Source organism: Bombina bombina, chromosome 3 (assembly GCF_027579735.1).
Source record: "Bombina bombina isolate aBomBom1 chromosome 3, aBomBom1.pri, whole genome shotgun sequence".
Taxonomy (NCBI): Eukaryota; Metazoa; Chordata; class Amphibia; order Anura; family Bombinatoridae; genus Bombina; species Bombina bombina.
In genome coordinates, this window is record NC_069501.1 from 965174987 (window position 1) to 965196323 (window position 21337).

General features: G+C 40.4%; 1 protein-coding gene across 1 annotated transcript in view; it reads left to right on the top strand.

Annotated features, from left to right (window-relative positions):
• RB1 (RB transcriptional corepressor 1) overlaps nucleotides 1–21337 on the top strand; it is a 1127793-nt gene that overhangs the window by 268601 nt on the left and 837855 nt on the right. Inside the window, exon 10 of the mRNA XM_053708021.1 lies at nucleotides 3695–3805. Coding sequence (XP_053563996.1) covers nucleotides 3695–3805 — 111 coding nt within the window. The remainder of the gene's footprint in view (nucleotides 1–3694; nucleotides 3806–21337) is intronic.

Consider the following 21337-nt stretch of genomic DNA (forward strand, 5'->3'; position numbering starts at 1 on the left):
TTTCTTTTGAGGCTCGGGGATTGTCCTTTGGACTTGGTCCTCAGCAGCTAGTAGTTTGAAGGGTAGTTCAGCTGCCTTGCATCGGTTAGGTTGCAGATGTAAGCAGCTGCAGCTATTGCACATCTACTGTGTATTGTCTAGCTGTTTTTCTGAGACTTTTTGGTCTTCCTTTGTGATCTCCATGTTAGGTCTCCTTCAGGGGCCTGGAAGATGTTTGTTCCCTGTTAAGGGACACTGGGTGTGGTCTCCTTGGGTTTGCTTGGGGTTCCTCCCAGAACAGGGGTTGGTTTGCGCCCCTTTCTCCCTGTGATCACCCGCTTGTACGGAGGTGATGTGGAGCCTTTGCCTGAGTGGTTTTGACCTTGAGGAACTTGCAAGATTTTTCTCGTTTTCCAGGTTGATCTGGATAGTGCATTATATCCCCTGTGGTCTGGGTTATTATTCAGACAGGGTGTTAAGTTTGCAGGTATTGTTTGTCTAAACAATTGGGGGTTCGGATCTGTTCTCCCTGGAGCTTCCGGTTGCTGGGTTTTATTCATCATTTTCCCTTGTGGATCCTGTTGTGGGTTGTTACCAGACCTCTGGGCTCCGGGATTGGTTCGGGGTTCCCCAGTTCCTGGAAACTTGGGCTATGTCCTTTTACTCGGATTACTTGACCTTGTCTTGGTTGGCCATGTTTTCTGAGTGTCATTGCTTGTTTTTAACCTTAGGCGGTTCTCTTGGTCAGCTTGCTGTAGTATCCATTGAATTCACTGCTCTGCAGGTGTATGGACTCGCAGTGTCACTGCTGCTACTATTGCACATTGGTTGCGTGTTGGCAGGCTAGTTTTTAGGGGAATCTCCTTCGACAAGGCTTCTGAGTTGGGGATTGATCTCTCCTGTCACTGCTGCTACTATTGCACATTGGTTGCGTGTTGGCAGGCTAGTTTTTAGGGGAATCTCCTTCGACAGGGCTTCTGAGTTGGGGATTGATCTCTCCTTTAGCCTGTGGCTTCGTGACTTGTGGAAGGTGTTGCCTTTTAGCCCTTTCCCCTTCTTTGGTGAGAGCTTAGTCTCCTTTTTATGGAGATGTGGTCCCTTTCTTCAGAGCTTCTCCTGGATCAGGAGATGGGACCTGTGAGTTTCCCTAATTGAGAGGGATATTCTCTCTATGTTCCAGGAGTCTTGCTGGCTCCGTGTCAAGACTAGGTTGGACCTTTTTTGCTATGGTCCTGTTGTATGTTTAAGGAGTCGGGTTGCACCCGTGCTCTGTTGGATTGGCTGTGGCCATTCTTCTGCTCGTTTTTGAGCTGGTTTTGGGGTTCTTCTGTTCCCCTGTTTCAGACCTGCCGTTGCTGGGGCTGACCCGGCTGGGAGTGGGTTCTGAGTGACGTCATCTCCAGGATCTAGGTGGGCATAGTAGCTAGCTAGCTCCCTAAGCTTACAAGCAGAGGGTCTAGGATTGCTCCACCTCGGGTTCTGGGTGTCGCTTCTCTTTCTTGGGGGACCTCGTGGAGATGATTCCCCCTTTTTTGGAAGACCTTTGGGTAGGTCTGGTGGCTTAGATTGACTAGAGTGTGCCCTCTGTCTGTGAGTTGTCTTTTGCAATCTTTTTTTTTTTGCTGGCCGCTTTTGCTCTTAGCAAGTATTCTCTGTGTCATTCTGAGGATGGTGGCGTGTTCTTGACCCAGTGTTTTTCGTCTGGGTCTGTTACACGTTTGTAGCGGAATACTTAGTGTTCCAAGTTCGGACTATGTGAGGACTCTGTCTTCTGTCGTCTTTTTTGGTGCTTTTGAACAATGTTTGAGAGAAAGTTTTCTCTGTTCCTATGCCCGGTCCTACACCTCCGTTTTCTCCTGGTCTAGGCGTAGTCTCTCCATTTGGCCCTTGTGAGCTGGGCTCCCTCTGGGGGGGGGGTCTTCCTTTATGGATTGTGACCTTCGTTTTTTTTGCTTCGGTTCTCCTGGTCCTATACCTTTGCCAGTTTACGCTGATGTTCCTTTCTTTAGTGAGGGGTGATTGGTGAGGGTCTGACTGTTGGGCAACAGTGTCTCCTGGAGGCCTGTTGGCTCAGTTGAGTCCGATTTTGCGGTCTCTAGCTAGCCTCTGGACTACCTGCGGGTCAGTGTTCTCAGGGCTTTTTCCTTTTAAAGTTTTCTCGGCTTCGGACGAAGCTGGGTTTTTTGTGGGCAGTGGTTTTAGGCTTGTTGCCCTCAGAATGGTCCGCCTATGTTACCCTCCCGTCTTGGCTTTCTGTGTCCTCTATAGCTTGGGTATTGTTTCCCAAAAGTAATGAATGCAGCTGTGGACTCTTTCCATTTAAGAAGAAAAACATAAATTATGCTTACCTGATAATTTTCTTTTCTTCTGATGGAAAGAGTCCACAGCTCCCCACCCGTAATTTTTTTTATGTGGGGCATCCTTATTTTATTGTTATGGCACCTTTCACCCTGATATTTCTTCTACTGTTCCTTGTTCCTCGGCAGAATGACTGGGGGATGAGGGGAGTGGGAGGAGTATTTGAGCCTTTGGCTTGGGTGTTTTTGCCTCCTCCTGGTGGCCAGGTTCTTAATTCCCAAAAGTAATGAATGCAGCTGTGGACTCTTTCCATCGGAAGAAAAGAACAAAATCATAATTTGTTAATATACCCTTAAGTATGTAAAATACATTATAGCCTAAAGGCTAAATTTATTTAAGTTTTATGCCTTAGGGATGTGTACCAATTAATGGAAGAAAAAATGCCTTTCATTGCCTAATTATTATTATTACAAGATTATATATGGTTTAACAATTTGAGTAGATTATTTTCTAAATCATGCAGAATAGCAGTGGCTATAATATATATTAGTTGCTGTTAAATACCCCTAGTCTTAAAGTGATGGTAAATCCAAGCTTTTAACAAAACTCTAGGATTTACCATCACTAAAAATAGTTTAGTTTAATTCATCACTTAGTAAAAAAGAAAAAAGAAAAAGAAAAGGGGTGCTAAACTTACCCTGGCTGTGCAGCGGCAGCTTTCCTAAAGTCAGCAACTCCGGACGCCCACGGCACAGCGCTCTTCTTCAATGAGGTGACGTTTGCACTTCTAAACCAATAGTCGTGTGTGTCAACTGACATCCAAGCACGGCTATTGGTTTAGAGGTGGAAACATCACCTCAAGTGTGAATAAACTAAATCGAATTCACTCAAGGACTAAGAATGCTGAATATATGTATCATTTGTAGTGGATTCATACCACTATTTGAATTCTAAACATATATGCATCTTGTCATTCATTTATGATATGTTTGATATGCTCAGCTAGCTCCCAGTAGTGCATTGTTGCTACTTAAGCAAAGGATACTGCAACAGTGAATCAGATATGCTAATGGAAGTACATTGGAAAGTTGTTTAAAATTGTATGATCTATCTGAATCATGAGAGTTTTCGGGTTTCATGTCCCTTTAAATACTAGCTTTTTAACAAACGTAAACAAATATAGGTAATGGGTTTTATAAAATGGTACAATTCGTGTTTCAAATAAATGTTAAAAGTATAAGAAGAAGTTAAACTGTTTGAATGTACAAAGCAGTTGTAAGTTTTAAATAGCATGCTTTAAATAATACAAAATTCTTTCTGTACTATATTTGTTCACAACTATATGTGTTCCTATTGTTTCTATTGTATTTGAAGGTATTTTTAGCTGCCATATGAGTACTCTTATTTGTGTTTTCAGGAAAAGTGTTACAGATGGATGATGACCTGGTGATCTCTTGTCAATTGTTGCTGTGTGTCTTGGAATATTTTATAAAATTGTCACCTCCAGAACTTCTCAAAGAACCATACAGTAATTTTTTTATATATTTTTTTTTATCTATTTGATCTGTTTATAAGTTTATTTTGGTTTTGTATGTTTGTGTGCATGCATTGCCTAATGAGCAAAACAAGTACATTTTGGGGAAGGGGCTTATACATTTTAACTAGATTCATAACTTTGTTAGAAATGTATTGTGGGAAGAGTTCCATAACCTTCAAATAACATTTAAACATTAAGAGCCGTTATTTTAAGGTTTTAAAAAAATAATGCCAGTACCAGATTCGGAGTAATGAATCAACACAATTTTTATATGCACTCTACTCTGCAATAAAGAGCCCTTTACCACTCATGACTGCCCCATTGGACCTTACAGACACACAGTAAATACCCTGGAGATTTTTTTTGCAAATTGGGAGTAAAGGGGGGTATTAATATATTTAAATGTTAGAGCTGCAATAAACATATGATTGAAAACCTTTTTTTACATATAACAAGATAAACACATAGTATATATATATATTTCTTTCCTAAGGTGATTAGGGTCCATGAGCTATTTCACCTGGGAATTAAACTCCTGGCTACTAGGAGGAGGCAGAGATTCTCAAAACCCCAATGGTACTTAAAGGGACACTGAACCCAAATGTTTTCTTTTGTGATTCAGATAGAGCATGACATTTTAAGCAACTTTCTAATTTGCTCCTATTATAAAATTTTCTTCATTCTCTTGGTATCTTTATTTGAAATGCAAGAATGTAAGTTTAGATGCTGGCCCATTTTTGGTGAACAACCTGAGTTGTCCTTGCTGATTGGTGGATAAATTCATCCACCAATAAAAAAGTGCTGTCCAGAGCTCTGAACGGAAAAAAAAGCTTAGATGCCGCCTTTTTCAAATAAAGATAGCAAGAGAAAGAAGAAAAATTGATAATAGGAGTAAATTAGAAAGTAGCTTAAAATTGCATGCTCTATCTGAATCACGAAAATAAAATAGAATTGGGTTCAGTGTCCCTTTAATACCTCCCACCTGTCTTGTATGCTAGTCTTATCTTTGCCTCCACAGGAGCAAGGTGGAGAATTGAGATGTTTCAGATTGTTTGTTGAGAGGGGTCCTTAGACAAATTTGAGGCACATTTTCTCCCTCAGAGAGGTGTTGTGTGTTGAGCAGTTACTCCCAGGGAGAAGTTGGTTGCAAGCTTGACACAAGTGTCATGGGGACCGGTCCTTTTGCCTCATCCTGTTGGGTAGTCAATGTACTCAGTTAGTAGATCCTCTGCTGTGACGTACACTGCATTTGATGTGCTCTCTACTGACATTTCTTTCATGTAATTGGCAAGAGTCCATGAGCTAGTGACATATGGGATATACAATCCTACCAGGAGGGGCTAAGTTTCCCAAACCTCAAAATGCCTATAAATACACCCCTCACTACACCCACAATTCAGTTTTACAAACTTTGCCTCCTATGGAGGTGGTGAAGTGAGTTTGTGCTAAGATTTCTTTGTTGATATGCACTTCTCAGCGTTTTGAAGCCCGATTCCTCTGAGTACAGTGAATGTCAGAGGGATGTAAAGGGAGTATCACCTATTGAATGCAATGGTTTTCCTCACGGGGAACTGTTTCAAAGGTTCTCTGTTATCGGTCGTAGAGATTCATCTCCTACCTCCCTTTTCAGATCGACGATATACTCTCATATTCTATTACCTCTACTGATAGCCAAACCAGTACTGAAACGGTTATCTGCTATATGTGGATGGGTGTCTTTTGGTAAGTATGTTTTTCATTACTTAAGACGCACTCAGCTATGGTTTGGCACTTTATGTATTTATATAAGGCTCTAAATATATGTATTGTACTTATATTTGCCATGATTCAGGTTTTCAGTATATTTCCTTTTGCACACTGTCAGTTTCATATCTGGGAAATGCTTTTTTTAGGAAAAAATTATTTCTTACCTGGGGTATAGTCTATTTTTCAAATTGACTGTTTTTTTAAAATTCGCCGGCAGAATTAGGCTCGCGATTTCGTAAAATGCCAAAGTTTATTGCGTCATTCTTGTCGCGAGATTTTTTTGGCATAAAGTTACGTTCGTTGACACAAAATTAGTCATTTCCGGTGTCTTAGTCGACGCAGAGTCCTTCACAAGGTTGCGTCATCTGTGATGCGAGTGTGTCATTTCCAGACGTTTTTAGCTCCAAAAATATTTTTCTGTTGTGCGTCATACTTGGCGCCAAATATTTTCATTATTTAAGACCCCATTCCTATATGCCTCTTGCCTTTTTTCTCTATCAGAGGGCTGTGCTGTTTGCATTTTTCCCCATTCCTGAAACTGCCATATAAGGAAATTGATAATTTTGCTTTATATGTTGTTTTTTTCTCTTATATTTGCAATATGTCTCAATCTGATCCTGTCTCAGAAATCACTGTTGGAATCCTGCTGCTGATAATAGTTCTACCAAAGCTAAGTGCATTTGTTGTAAACTTGTGGAGGTTATATCTCCTGCTGTGGTTTGTAATAGTTGTCATGATAAACTTTTACATGCAGAGAATGTATCCATCAGTAGTAGTTCATTACCTCTTGCTGTCCCTTCAACATCTAATGCACAAGATATACCTGTAAATTTAAAATAATTTATTTCTGATTCTATTCAGAAGGCTTTGTCTGCCATCCTGCCTTCTAATAAACGTAAAAGGTCTTTCAAAAAGGTTGATGAAATTTCAAATGACCGGCAACATGCTGAATTATCCTTCTCTGATGGGGATCTATCTGATTCAGAGGATCCTGCCTGAGGTATTGACACTGACAAATCTTATTTATTTAAAATAGAGTATATTCGTTCTTTGTTAAAAGAAGTGTTGATTACATTGGATATGGAGATAACAAGTCCTCTTGATATTAAAACTAGTAAACATTTAAATTCTATTTATAAACCTCCTGTGGTTATTCCAGAGGTTTTTCCAGTTCGTGATCCTATTTCTGATATGATTTCAAAGGAATGCAATAGGCCTGGTACTTCTTTTATTCCTTCTTCAAGGTTTAAAAAATTGTATCCTTTGCCAGCAGTTAATTTAGAGTTTTGGGAAAAGATCCCCAAAGTTAATGAGGCTATCTCTAATCTTGCTAAACGTACTACTATTCCTACGGAAGATAGTACTTCTTTTAAAGATCCTTTAGATGGGAAACTTGAATCTTATCTAAGGAAAGCCTATTTATATTCAGGTTATCTTCTCAGGCCTGCAATTTCTTTGGCTGATGTTGCAGCTGCTTCAACTTTTTGGTTGGAAACTTGAGCGCAACAAGTATTGGATCATGATTTGTCTAGCATTGTTAACTTGATTCAACATGCTAATAATTTTATTTGTAATGCCATTTTTGATATAATCAAAATTGATGTTAAATTTATGTATTTAGCTATTTTAGCTAGAAGAGCTTTGTGGTTTAAATGTTGGAATGCTGACATGACTTCTAAGTCCAGATTGCTATCTCTTTCTTTCCAAGGTAACAAGTTATTTTGTTCTCAGTTGGATTCAATAATTTCAACTGTCACTGGGGGGAAGGGTTTTTTTTTGCCTCAGGATAAAAGACCTAAGGGTAAATCTAAAGCTTCTAACCGTTTTCGTTCCTTTCGACAAAATAAGGAACAGAAACCTAATCCCTCCCCCAAGGAATCTGTTTCCAATTGGAAGCCTTCCTCGAATTGGAATAAATCCAAGCCATTTAAGAGATCAAAGCCAGCCCCCAAGTCCGCATGAAGGTGCGGCCCTCATTCCAGCTCAGCTGGTAGGGGGCAGATTAAGATTTTTCAAAGATGTTTGGGCCAATTCAGATTAAGAGTATTGTCTCTCAGGGGTTCAGAATAGGATTCAGAGTAAGACCGCATATGAGAAGATTTTTTCTCTCATGCATTCCTGCAAACCCAGTAAAGGCTCAGGCTTTCCTGAAGTGTGTTTTAGACCTGGAGTTATCAGGGGTAATCATGCCAGTTCTGTCTTAGGAACAGGGTCTGGGGTTTTATTCAAATCTATTCATTGTCCCAAAGAAAGAAAATTCATTCAGAACAGTTCTGGATCTAAAAATTTTGAATAGTTATGTAAGAGTACCAACTTTCAAGATGGCGACTATAAGGACTATTCTGCCTTTTGTTCAGCAAGGGCATTATATGTCCACAATAGACTTGCAGGGTGCATATCTTCATATTCTGATTCATCCAGATCACTATCAGTTCCTGAGATTCTCTTTTCTAGACAAGCATTACCAATTTGTTGCTCTTCCTTTTGGCCTAGCGACAGCTCCAAGAATCTTTTCAAAGGTTCTCTTTTCTAGACAAGCATTACCAATTTGTTGCTCTTCCTTTTGGCCTAGCGACAGCACCAAGAATCTTTTCAAAGGTTCTCGGTGCCCTACTCTCTGTAATCAGAGAGTGGGGTATTGCGGTGTTTCCTTATTTGGACGATATCTTGGTACTTTCTCAGTCTTTACGTTCTGCAGAATCTCACACAAATCAACTAGTGGTGTTTCTTCAAAAACATGGTTGGAGGATCAATTTACCAAAAAGTTCTTTGATTCCTCAGACAAGGGTAACCTTTTTAGGTTTCCAGATAGATTCAGTGTCCATGACTTTGTCTCTAACAGACAAGAGACGTTTGAAATTGGTTGCAGCCTGTCGGAACCTTCAGTCTGTCATTCCCTTCACCAGCTATGTGCATGGAAGTTTTAGGTCTCATGACTGCAGCATCGGATGCGATCCCCTTTGCTCGTTTTCATATGAGAACTCTCCAGCTTTGTATGCTGAACCAATGGTGCAGGGATTATACAAGGATATCACAAATAATATCCCTAAATCCCAATGTTCGACTATCTCTGACTTGGTGGTTAGATCACCATCGTATTGTTCTAGGGGCTTCTTTTGTTCCTGGACTGATCACAACAGATGCAAGTCTTTCAGGTTTGGGAGCTGTTTGGGGATCTCTGACAGAACAAGGGGTACTTGTTTGGGCGTTTGTTTCGGATACTTGTTTGGGTGGAATCCAGCTCCTGTCTAATTTCTGCGGGTTGTCAGACTTTAGATGTGTTTTCTCAAATTGTTCAGATGTGGGGTCTTACAGAAATAGATCTGATGGCATCTTTTCTAAACAAGAAACTTCCCAGGTATCTGTATAGGTCCAGGGATCCTCAGGCGGAAGCAGTGGATACGTTGACACGTCCTTGGTGTTATCAACCTGCTTATATGGCCTCACAGGTTTTGGTATGCGGTTCTGGTTCGGATGTCCAGTTGCCAACCCTGGCCACTTCCATTAAGGCCAGACCTTCTGTCTCAAGGTCCGTTTTTCCATCAGGATCTCAAATCATTAAATTTAAAGGTATGGAAATTGAACGCCTAGTGCTTAGTCATAGAAGTTTCTCTGATTCAGTGATTAATACGATGTTACAGGCTCGTAAATCGGTTTCTAGAAAGATTTATTATCGAGTTTGGAAGACTTACATTTCATGGTTTTTTTTCTCATAAATTTTCTTCGCATTCTTTTAGAATTCCTAATTTCTTTCATGTAATTAGCAAGAGTCCATGAGCTAGTGACGTATGGGATATACATTCCTACCAGGAGGGGCAAAGTTTCCCAAACCTTAAAATGCCTATAAATACACCCCTCACCACACCCACAATTCAGTTTTACAAACTTTGCCTCCGATGGAGGTGGTGAAGTAAGTTTGTGCTAGATTCTACGTTGATATGCGCTCCGCAGCAAGTTGGAGCCCGGTTTTCCTCTCAGCGTGCAGTGAATGTCAGAGGGATGTGAGGAGAGTATTGCCTATTTGAATGCAGTGATCTCCTTCTACGGGGTCTATTTCATAGGTTCTCTGTTATCGGTCGTAGAGATTCATCTCTTACCTCCCTTTTCAGATCGACGATATACTCTTATATATACCATTACCTCTGCTGATTCTCGTTTCAGTACTGGTTTGGCTTTCTACAAACATGTAGATGAGTGTCCTGGGGTAAGTAAATCTTATTTTCTGTGACACTCTAAGCTATGGTTGGGCACTTTGTTTATAAAGTTCTAAATATATGTATTCAAACATTTATTTGCCTTGACTCAGAATGTTCAACTTTCCTTATTTTTCAGACAGTCAGTTTCATATTTGGGATAATGCATTTGAATTAATCATTTTTTCTTACCTTCAAAAATTTGACTCTTTTTTTCCTGTGGGCTGTTAGGCTCGCGGGGGCTGAAAATGCTTCATTTTATTGCGTCATTCTTGGCGCGGACTTTTTTGGCGCAAAAATTCTTTTCCGTTTCCGGCGTCATACGTGTCGCCGGAAGTTGCGTCATTTTTTGACGTTATTTTGCGCCAAAAATGTCGGCGTCCGGATGTGGCGTCATTTTTGGCGCCAAAAGCATTTAGGCGCCAAATAATGTGGGCGTCTTATTTGGCGCTAAAAAATAAGGGCGTCGCTTTTGTCTCCACATTATTTAAGTCTTATTTTTTCAGTGCTTCTGGTTGCTAGAAGCTTGTTCTTTGGCATTTTTTCCCATTCCTGAAACTGTCATTTAAGGAATTTGATCAATTTTGCTTTATATGTTGTTTTTTCTCTTACATATTGCAAGATGTCTCACGTTGCATCTGAGTCAGAAGATACTACAGGAAAATCGCTGTCTACTGCTGGAGCTACCAAGCTAAGTGTATCTGCTATAATTTTTGGTATCTGTTTCTCCAGCTGTTGTTTGTATTGCATGTCATGACAAACTTATTAATGCAGATAAAATTTCCTTTAGTACTGTTACATTACCTGTTGCTGTTCCGTCAACATCTAATTTTCAGAGTGTTCCTGATAAACATAAGAGATTTTATTTTTTAAATCCATTAAGAAGGCTATGTCTGTTATTTCTCCTTCTAGTTTACAAAAGTCTTTTAAAACTTCTCTTTTTTCAGATGAATTTTTAAATGAACATCATCATTCTGATACTGATAATGGTTCTTCTGGTTCAGAGGTTTCTGTCTCAGAGGTTGATGCTGATAAATCTTTGTATTTGTTCAAGATGGAATTTATTCGTTCTTTATTTAAAGAAGTATTAATTGCATTAGAAATAGAGGATTCTGGTCCTCTTGATTCTAAATCTAAACGTTTAAATAAGGTTTTTAAATCTCCTGTAGTTATTCCAGAAGTGTTTAATCTCCCTGATGCTATTTCTGAAGTAATTTCCAGGGAATGGAATAATTTGGATAATTCTTTTACTCCTTCTAAACGTTTAAGCAATTATATCCTGTGCCATCTGACAGATTAGTTTTTTTGGGACAAAATCCCTAAGGTTATGGGGCTGTCTCTACTCCTGCTAAATGTGCTACTATTCCTACGGCAGATAGTAATTCATTTAAGGATCCTTTAGATAGGAAAATTGAATCCTTTCTAAGAAAAGCTTACTTATGTTCAGGTAATCTTCTTAGACTTGCTATATTTTTAGCGGATGTTGCTGCAGCTTCAACTTTTTGGTTAGAAGCTTTAGCGCAACAAGTAACAGATCATAATTTTATAGCATTATTATTATTCTATAACATGCTAATAATTTTATTGGTGATACCATCTTTTGATATCATTAGACTTGATGTCAGGTATATGTCTCTAGCTATTTTAGCTAGAAAAGCTTTATGGATTAAACTTGGAATACTGATATGTCTTCTAAGTCAACTTTGCTTTCCCTTTCTTTCCAGGGTAATAAATTATTATTTCAACTGTTCTGGAAGGAAGGGAACTTTTTTTCCAAAGGATAAAAAATCTAAGGTAAATTTAGGTCTAATAATCATTTCGTTCCTTTCCTCACAATAAGGAACAAAAGCCCGATCCTTCATTCTCAGGAGCGGTATCAGTTTGGAAACTATTTTCAGTTTGGAATATATCCAAGCCTTTTAGAAAACCTATAGCCAGCTCCTAAGTACCCATGAAGGTGCGGACCTTATTCCAGCTCAGCTGGTATGGGGCAGATTACGTTTTCTTCAAAGAAATTTTGATCAATTCCGTTCTCAATTTCTGGTTTCAGAACATTGTTTCAGAAAGGTACAGAATTGGCTTCAGTTAAGGCCTCCTGCTAAGAGATTTTTTTCTTTCCCGTGTCCCAGTTAACACAGCAAAGGCTCAGCATTTCTGAAATGTGTTTCAGATCTAGAGTTGGCTGGAGTAATTATGCCAGTTCCAGTTCTGGAACAGGGGCTGGGGTTTTATTTTATCTCTTCATTGTACCAAAGAAGGTCAATTCCTTCAGACCAGTTCCGGATCTTTCAATATTGAATCGTTATGTAAGGATACCAACATTCAAGATGGTTACTGTAGGACTGTCCTGCCTTTTGTTTAGCAAGGGCATTATATGTCTACAATAGATTTACAGGATGTGTATCTACATATTCCGATTCATTATTTTCAGCAGGAATTGGCTGTCTTTATTTTATCCCTCCCTCTCTAGTGACTCTTGTGTGGAAAGATCCACATCTTGGGTAATCATTATCCCATACGTCACTAGCTCATGGACTCTTGCTAATTACATGAAAGAAAACATAATTTATGTAAGAACTTACCTGATAAATTCATTTCTTTCATATTAGCAAGAGTCCATGAGGCCCGCCCTTTTTTGTGGTGGTTTTGATTTTTTTGTATAAAGCACAATTATTCCAATTCCTTATTTTATATGCTTTCGCACTTTTTTCTTATCACCCCACTTCTTGGCTATTCGTTAAACTGATTTGTGGGTGTGGTGAGGGGTGTATTTATAGGCATTTTAAGGTTTGGGAAACTTTGCCCCTCCTGGTAGGAATGTATATCCCATACGTCACTAGCTCATGGACTCTTGCTAATATGAAAGAAATGAATTTATCAGGTAAGTTCTTTCATAAATTATGTTATTTTATAGTTTCTTCAGGATGGTTTGGATAAAGGTTTGTCTGCAAGTTCATTAAATGGACAAATCTCTGCTCTTTCCGTTTTATTCCACAGAAAAATTGCTAAACTTTCTGATATTCACTGTTTTGTACAGGCTTTTGTTCATATCAAGCCTGTCATTAAATCAATCTCTCCTCCTTGGAATCTTAATTTGGTTTTGAAGGCTTTACAGGCTCCTCCATTTGAGCCTATGCATTCTTTGGACATTACACTACTTTCTTGGAAAGTGGTGTTCCTTTTGGCCATCTCTTCTGCTAGAAGAGTTTCTGAATTATCTGCTCTCTCCTGTGAATCTCCTTTTCTGATGTTTCATCAGGATAAGGCAGTTTTTCGGACTTCATTTAAATTTTTACCTAAGGTTCTGATTTCTAACTACATTAATAGAGAAATTGTTGTCCCTTCTTTGTGTCCTAATTCTAAGAATTCTTAGGAGAAATCTTTACATTATTTGGATGTGGTGAGAGCTCTGAAATATTATGTTGAAGCTACTAAAGATTTCAGGAAGACTTCTAGTCTATTTGTTATTTTTTCTGGTTCCAGGAAAGGTCAGAAGGCTTCTGCCGTTTCTTTGGCATCATGGTTAAAGCTTTTGATTCATCAAGCCTATTTGGAGTCGGGTAAGGCCCCGCCTCAGAGAATTACAGCTCATTCTACTAGATCAGTTTCCAGTTTGTGGGCTTTTAACCCCTTAAGGACCAGCAACGTACCCTGTATGTCGCTGGCCTTTTTTTGGGACTTGATTGTTTTATAGCGCGGTCTTGCCACCAGCGTTGAGACTGCTCTATTCCACAAAACCTGCTGGAGGGAGTGCATTAATAGTGTGTTCTTGGTAGACTTGTGCTATTATGTCCTGAAAAAACCCTTAACGACCAGTGACATACAGGGTACATTGTGGTCATTAAGGGGTTAAGAATGAAGCTTCAGTTGATCAGATTTGCAAAGCAGCAACTTGGTCTTCTTTGCATACATTTACAGGTATACCTCACTTTATAGCGCTTCACTTTACAGTGATTCGCTAATACAGCGCTCTGTGGAGCCTAAGTTCAGCCTCCAAGGATTTTGTAACTAAGATTCATTGCTGTTCCCACAGAGGCTGAGGAGTACAGGAAACTTCAGTGTGAGGAACGGTTTCATGCTATGCAGCAATGAGGTATGTTCGGTCATATTTTTCTGGAGAGACTGTGTATTTCAGAAAGGCTGACATTAAACCCAGGAGGGTAAGGGTAAGCAGTAATCCTTGAGCTAAAAGAAGGGCATTACTTAGCTTGCATATGGGGCCAATTACAAATATGGTTGACACTGAATTGCAAATGTTTGGGAGCAAACTTATTTTGACTGGGGAGTGCTTTAACGTTTTTGTGGGCAATAACGTTTTGGGCAGCTTTATTAAGGGCACATATGACTTAACTTTTGGGTCTCAGAACCCACATGGCTAGTTATAACCACTCTGGCGCGGTTCTGTAAGGCTGTGGAGACATTGAGTGAGACTGCGGGGCCTATTTTCACGCCTCAGATGCGCAATTAGTTTGATCAGCAAGCTCTAACTCCTTAGGGCCCTGGTGTATGTTTTGGCCAAATCAAAGCTTTTACCCCACATTTTCGATCCCTGAGGGCAGGTAGGGCCACAGCAGGGCTGTGGCAAGGTACTGAGAGTTTTTTTTTCTGGAACTGGGCCTATTTTCGATCTGGTTTGCAAATTAAGGGGTTAATTGTTAAAAATTTTTGTTGTGCAATCTTAACTACCTATATTGTGTCTACTTACAAATTTTTTAAAAATTTGGTGCATGTTTAGGCTGTTTTGCAGAACGTGTATGCTTTTTTTCTCTTAAAGGCGCAGTACCGTTTTTTAAGATTATTTTTTTCACTAAATAAAGTGTTTTCATGCTTGTTTGTAGTCATTACTAGCCTGTTCAACATGTCTGACATTGAGGAAAGTCAATGTTCAATATGTTTAGAAGCCATTGGGGAACCTCCACTTAGAATGTGTCCCTCATGCACTGAAAGGTCAATAAATTGTAAAGACCATATTTTAGCTACTAAAAGTATGTCGCAGGATGATTCTCAGTCAGAAGAGAATCAGGTTATGCCATCTAATTCTCCCCAAGTGTGACAACCATTAACGCCCGCACAAGCGACGCCAAGTACTTCTAGTGCGTCTAATTCTTTCACCCTGCAAGATATGGCCGCAGTTATGAATACTACCCTCACAGAGGTTTTATCTAAGCTGCCTGGGTTGCAGGGGAAGCGCAGTAGGTCTGGTGTGAAAACAAACACTGAGCCCTCTGACGCTTTATTAGCCATATCCGATGTACCCTCACAATGTTCTGAAGTGAGGGATTTGCTGGCTGAGGGAGAGATTTCTGATTCAGGAAATATGTTCCCTCAGACAGATTCAGATATGACAGCTTTTAAATTTAAATTAGAACACCTCCACTTATTGCTCAGGGAGGTTTTAGCGACTCTGGATGATTGTGACCCTATTGTAGTTCCAGAGAAATTGTGTAAAATGGACAGATTCCTAGAGGTTCCTGCCTACACTGATGTTTTTCCGGTCCCTAAGAGGATTTCGGAAATTGATACTAAGGAGTGGGATAGACCAGGTATTACGTTCGCTCCCCCTCCTACTTTTAAGAAAATGTTTCCCTTATCTGACGCCGTGCGGGACTAGTGGCAGACGGTCCCTAAGGTGGAAGGAGCTATTTCTACCCTGGCTAAGTGTACAACTATACCTATCAAGGACAGTTGTGGTTTCAAAGATCCTATGGATAAAAAATTAGAGTGTCTTCTGAAGAAAATTATTTGTTCACCAAGGTTTTCTTCTCAAACCTATAGCGTGCATTGTTCCTGTAACTACTGCAGCGTCCTTTTGGTTCGAGGCTCTGGAAGAGGCTCTTCAGGTTGAGACCCCATTAGATGATATTCTGGATAGAATTAGGGCTCTCAAGCTAGCTAATTCTTTCATTACAGATGCCGCTTTTCAATTGGCTAAATTAGCGGCGAAGAATTCAGGTTTTGCCATTTTAGCGCGTAGAGTGTTATGGCTTAAGTCCTGGTCTGCTGATGTGTCATCAAAAGCTAAGCTTTTAGCCATCCCTTTCAAGGGTAAGACCCTATTCGGGCCTGAACTGAAAGAGATCATTTCAGACATCACTGGAGGGAAAGGCCATGCCCTTCCTCAGGATAAGACGAATAAGATGAGGACCAAACAAAATAATTTTCGTTCCTTTCGGAACTTCAAAGGTGGTCCCTCTACCTCTTCCCCTGGGGAATTTTGCTCAATCCAAGTCAGTCTGGAGACCTAACCAGACTTGGAACAAGGGTAAACAGGCCAAGAAGCCTGCTGCTGCCACCAAGACAGCATGAAGGGGTAGCCCCCGATCCGGGAACGGATCTAGTAGGGGGCAGACTTTCTCTCTTTCCTCAGGCGTGGGCAAGAGATGTTCAGGACTCCTGGGCTTTAGAAATAGTAACCCAGGGTTATCTTCTAGATTTCAAAGATTCTCCCCCAAGGGGGAGATTCCATCTTCTCAATTGTCTGTAAACCAGACAAAAAGAGAGGTGTTCTTACGCTGTGTAGAATACCTATATACCATGGGAGTTATCTGCCCTGTTCCAAAAACAGAACAGGGGCAAGGGTTCTACTCCAATCTGTTTGTGGTTCCCAAAAAAGAGGGAACCTTCAGACCAATTTTGGATCTCAGGATCCTAAACAAATTCCTCAGAGTCCCATCCTTCAAGATGGAGACCATTCGGACTATTTTGCCAATGATCCAGGAGGGTCAATATATGACCACCGTGGACTTAAAGGATGCGTATCTACACATTCCTATCCACAAAGGCCTTTCTGGACAAGCATTACCAGTTTGTGGCTCTTCCCTTCAGGTTGGCCACAGCTCCCAGAATTTTCACAAAGGTGCTAGGGTCCCTTCTGGCGGTTCTAAGGCCGCGGGGCATAGCTGTGGCGCCTTATCTGGACGATATCTTAATCCAGGCATCAACTTTCCTACTAGCCAAGTCTCACACGGACATAGTGGTGGCTTTTCTAAGATCTCACGGGTGGAAGGTGAACGTACAAAAGAGTTCACTTATCCCTCTCACAAGAGTTCCTTTCCTGGGAACTCTGATAGATTCGGTGGACATGAAAAATTTTCTGACGGAGGTCAGGAAATCAAAATTTTTATCCATCTGCCGAGCTCTTCATTCCTCGCCCGTCAGTGGCTCAGTGTATGGAGGTAATCGGCTTAATGGTAGCGGCAATGGACATAGTTCCGTTTGCTCGCTTGCATCTCAGACCACTGCAACTTTGCATGCTCAAACAGTGGAATGGGGATTATGCAGATTTATCTCCTCAGATACATCTGGACCAAGAGACCAGAGACTCTCTTCTTTGGTGGTTGCCACAGGATCATCTGTCCAAGGGAATGTGTTTCCGCAGGCCAGCGTGGGTCATAGTGACGACGGACGCCAGCCTATTGGGCTGGGGTGCAGTCTGGAATTCCCTGAAAGCACAGGGATTGTGGACTCAGGAGGAGGCTCTCCTCCCAATAAATATTCTAGAACTGAGAGCGATATTCAACACGCTTCAGGCGTGGCTTCAGCTGGCGTCGGCCGGATTCATAAGATTCCAGTCGGACAATATCACGACTGTAGCATATATCAATCATCAGGGGGGAACAAAGAGTTCTCTAGCGATGATAGAGGTTACCAACATAATTCAATGGGCAGAGAACTCGGTCTTGCCATCTATCAGCAATCTATATCCCAGGAGTGGAGAACTGGGAAGCGGATTTTCTAAGTCGTCAGACTTTTCATCCGGGGGAGTGTGAACTCCATCCGGAGGTGTTTGCTCAATTGATTCAGCAATGGGGCACACCAGAATTGGATCTGATGGTGTCTCGTCAGAATGCCAAACTTCCTCGATACGGGTCCAGGTCAAGGGATCCTCGGGCAGTACTGATAGATGCTCTAGCAGTACCCTGGTCGTTCAACCTGGCTTATGTGTTTCCACCATTTCCTCTCCTTCCTCGTTTGATTGCCAGAATCAAACAGGAGAGAGCTTCAGTGATTTTGATAGCACCTGCGTGGCCACGCAGGACTTGGTATTCAGACCTGGTGGACATGTCATCTCTTCCACCATGGACTCTGCCACTTAGACAGGACCTTTTGATTCAAGGTCCGTTCCAGCATCCAAATCTAGTTTCTCTGCGACTGACTGCTTGGAGATTGAACGCTTGATCTTATCCAAGCGGGGGTTCTCTGAGTCGGTCATAGATACCTTGATTCAGGCTTGAAAGCCTGTCACCAGGAAAATTTATCATAAGATATGGCGTAAATATCTTTATTGGTGCGAATCCAAAGGCTACTCATGGAGTAAGATCAGGATTCATAGGATTTTGTCCTTTATCCAAGAAGGACTGGAGAAGGGGCTATCAGCTAGTTCCTTAAAGGTACAGATCTCTGCTTTATCAATTCTTCTGCACAAATGTCTGGCAGATGTTCCAGACGTTCAGTCGTTCTGTCAGGCTTTAGATAGAATCAAACCTGTGTTTGAACCTGTTGCTCCGCCATGGAGTTTTAATTTAGTTCTTAAGGTTCTTCAAGGTGTTCCGTTTGAACCTATGCATTCCATAGATATTAAGCTTCTATCTTGGAAAGTTCTGTTTTTAGTTGCTATCTCTTCGGCTTGAAGAGTTTCTGAACTATCTGCATTGCAATGCGACTCGCCTTATCTTGTTTTCCATGCTGATAAGGTGGTTTTGCGTATCTGGATTCCTTCCTAAGGTTGTTACTAATAAGAATATTAATCAGGAAATTGTTGTTCCTTCTCTGTGTCCTAATCCTTCCTCCAAGAAGGAGTGTCTATTGCACAACTTGGACGTGGTTCGTGCTTTAAAGTTTTACTTGAGAGCGACCAAAGATTTTTGTCAAACATCTTCTTTGTTTGTTGTCTATTCTGGAAAACGTAGAGGTCAAAAAGCTACGGCTACCTCTCTTGCCTTTTGGCTGAAGAGTATCATCCATTTGGCATGCTGGACAGCAGCCTCCTGAAAGAATTACAGCTCACTCTACTGGAGCGGTGGCTTCCACATGGGCTTTTAAAAATTATGCTTCTGTTGAACAGATTTGTAAGGCTGCGACTTGATCTTCACTTCATAACATATCCAAATTTTACAAATTTGATACCTTTGCTTCTTCGGAGGCTATTTTTTGGAGAAAAGTTAGTCAAGCAGTGGTGCCTTCTGTTTAACCATCTGTCTTGTCCCTCCCGTTCATCCGTGTCCTGTAGCTTTGGTATTGTATCCCACAAGTAAAGGATGAATCCGTGGACTCGTCTTACCTTTATAGAAGAAAAGTAAGTTTATGCTTACCTGATAAATTGATTTCTTCTATGGTAAGACGAGTCCACGGCCCGCCCTGTCATTTTAAGACAGATTATATATTTTTTTTAATTTACACTTCAGTCACCTCTGCACCTTGTAGTTTCTCCTTTTCCTTCCTGTACCTTCTGTCGTATGACTGGGGGGTTGAGCTAAGGGAGGAGCTATATAGACAGCTTTGCTGTGGTGCTCTTTGCCACTTCCTGTTAGCAGGAGGATAATATCCCACAAGTAAAGGATGAATCCGTGGACTCGTCTTACCATAGAAGAAATCAATTTATCAGGTAAGCATAAATTTACTTTTTGGTAGAAAAGTTCTTCAGGCAGCTGTTTCAGTTTGATTCTTCTGCTTAGGATTTAAGTTTTTCCTTTTATTTATGAGAATAAACTTATTTGGGTTGTGGATTTTATTCAGCAAAATGGCTTTTTATTTTATCCCTCCCTCTCTAGTGACTCTTGCGTGGAGTTCTACTTCTTGGGTATTGCTATCCCATACGTCACTAGCTCATGGACTCTTGCCAATTACATGAAATAAATCCTAATTTATGTAAGAATTTACCTGATAAATTGATTTCTTTCATATTGGCAAGAGTTCATGAGACCCACCCTTTTTATGGTGGTTATGATTTTTTTTGTATAAAGCACAATTATTTCCAAATTCCTTTGTTGATGCTTTTTGCGGTTTGGGAAACTTTGCCCCTCCTGGTAGGATTGTATTTACCATACATACTTGCTCCTGGACTCTTGCCAATATGAAAGAAATTAATTTATCAGGTAAGTTCTTACATAAATTATGTTTTTTCTTTCATAATTCACATAAAGGGGCCTAGTTATCAAGCCGTCAACCTCAAATACGCTGGAATACGAGGCTGATTCGCCTTTGTTATCAAAGGCTACAGACCGGCAAAAGTAGAATTTTGTGACGTAAACTTCGATCCGCCGGACTCAGTCCGACACAGATCGATTCTTACGTCACTCCAGATGTTCTGCACACAAGTGCGGCACTATCTGACTACTTTTGCTAGTTATCAAATGACTAGCAGGTACGCTCGGCACTTTTACGGCCCAGCGTACCTGGTTTTCAATCCGCCGCCCTGGAGGCGGCGGATCCCATAGGAATCAATGGGAGTCTGACCATAGCGAAAGTACAAGTTCGCTGCTGCCAGACATCCCATTGATTCCTATGGGAAATGTCTGCACCTAACATGTACCCCGAGTCTAAACACCACTAATCTGTCCCCCCTACACCGCCGCAACTAAATAAAGTTATTACCCCCTAAACCGCCGCTCCCGGAGCCCACCGCAAGCTACTCTATACATATTAACCCCTAAACCGCCGCTCCCGGAGCCCACCGCAACTATAATAAATGTCTTAACCCCTAAACCGCCGCTCCCGGAGCCCACCGCAACTATAATAAATGTCTTAACCCCTAAACCGCCGCTCCCGGAGCCCACCGCCACCTACATTATACCTAGTAACCCCTATCCTGCCCCCCCTATACCGTCACCCTCTATAATAAAGTTATTAACCCCTATCCTGCCCCCCCTACACCGTCGCCACCTATAATAAATTTATTAATCCCTATCCTGCCCCCCACTACACCGCCGCCACTGTAATAAAATTATTAACCCCTAAACCTAAGTCTAACACTAACCCTAACACCCCCCCTAACTTAAATATTAATTAAATACATCTAAATAATATTTCTCTTATTAACTAAGTTAATCCTATTTAAAACTAAATACTTACCTTTAAAATAAACCCTAATATAGCTACAATATAAATAATAATTATATTGTAGCTATCTTAGGATTTATTTTTATTTTACAGGTAACTTTCAATTTATTTTAACTAGGTACAATAGCTATTAAATAGTTATTAACTATTTAATAGCTTACCTAGCTAAAATATAGAGAAATGTACCTGTAAAATAAAAACTAACCTAAGTTACAATTACACCTAACACTACACTATACTTTAATAAATTATTCCTATTTAAAACTAAATACTTACCTGTAAAATAAACCCTAAGATAGCTACAATATAATTAATAATTACATTGTAGCTATCTTAGGATTTATATTTATTTTACAGGTAACTTTGTATTTATTTTAGCTAGTTACAATAGTTATTAAATAGTTATTAACTATTTAATAACTACCTAGCTAAAAGAAATACAAAATTACCTGTAAAATAAATCCTAACCTAAGTTACAATTAAACCTAACACTGCACTATCATTACATTAATTAAATAAATTAACT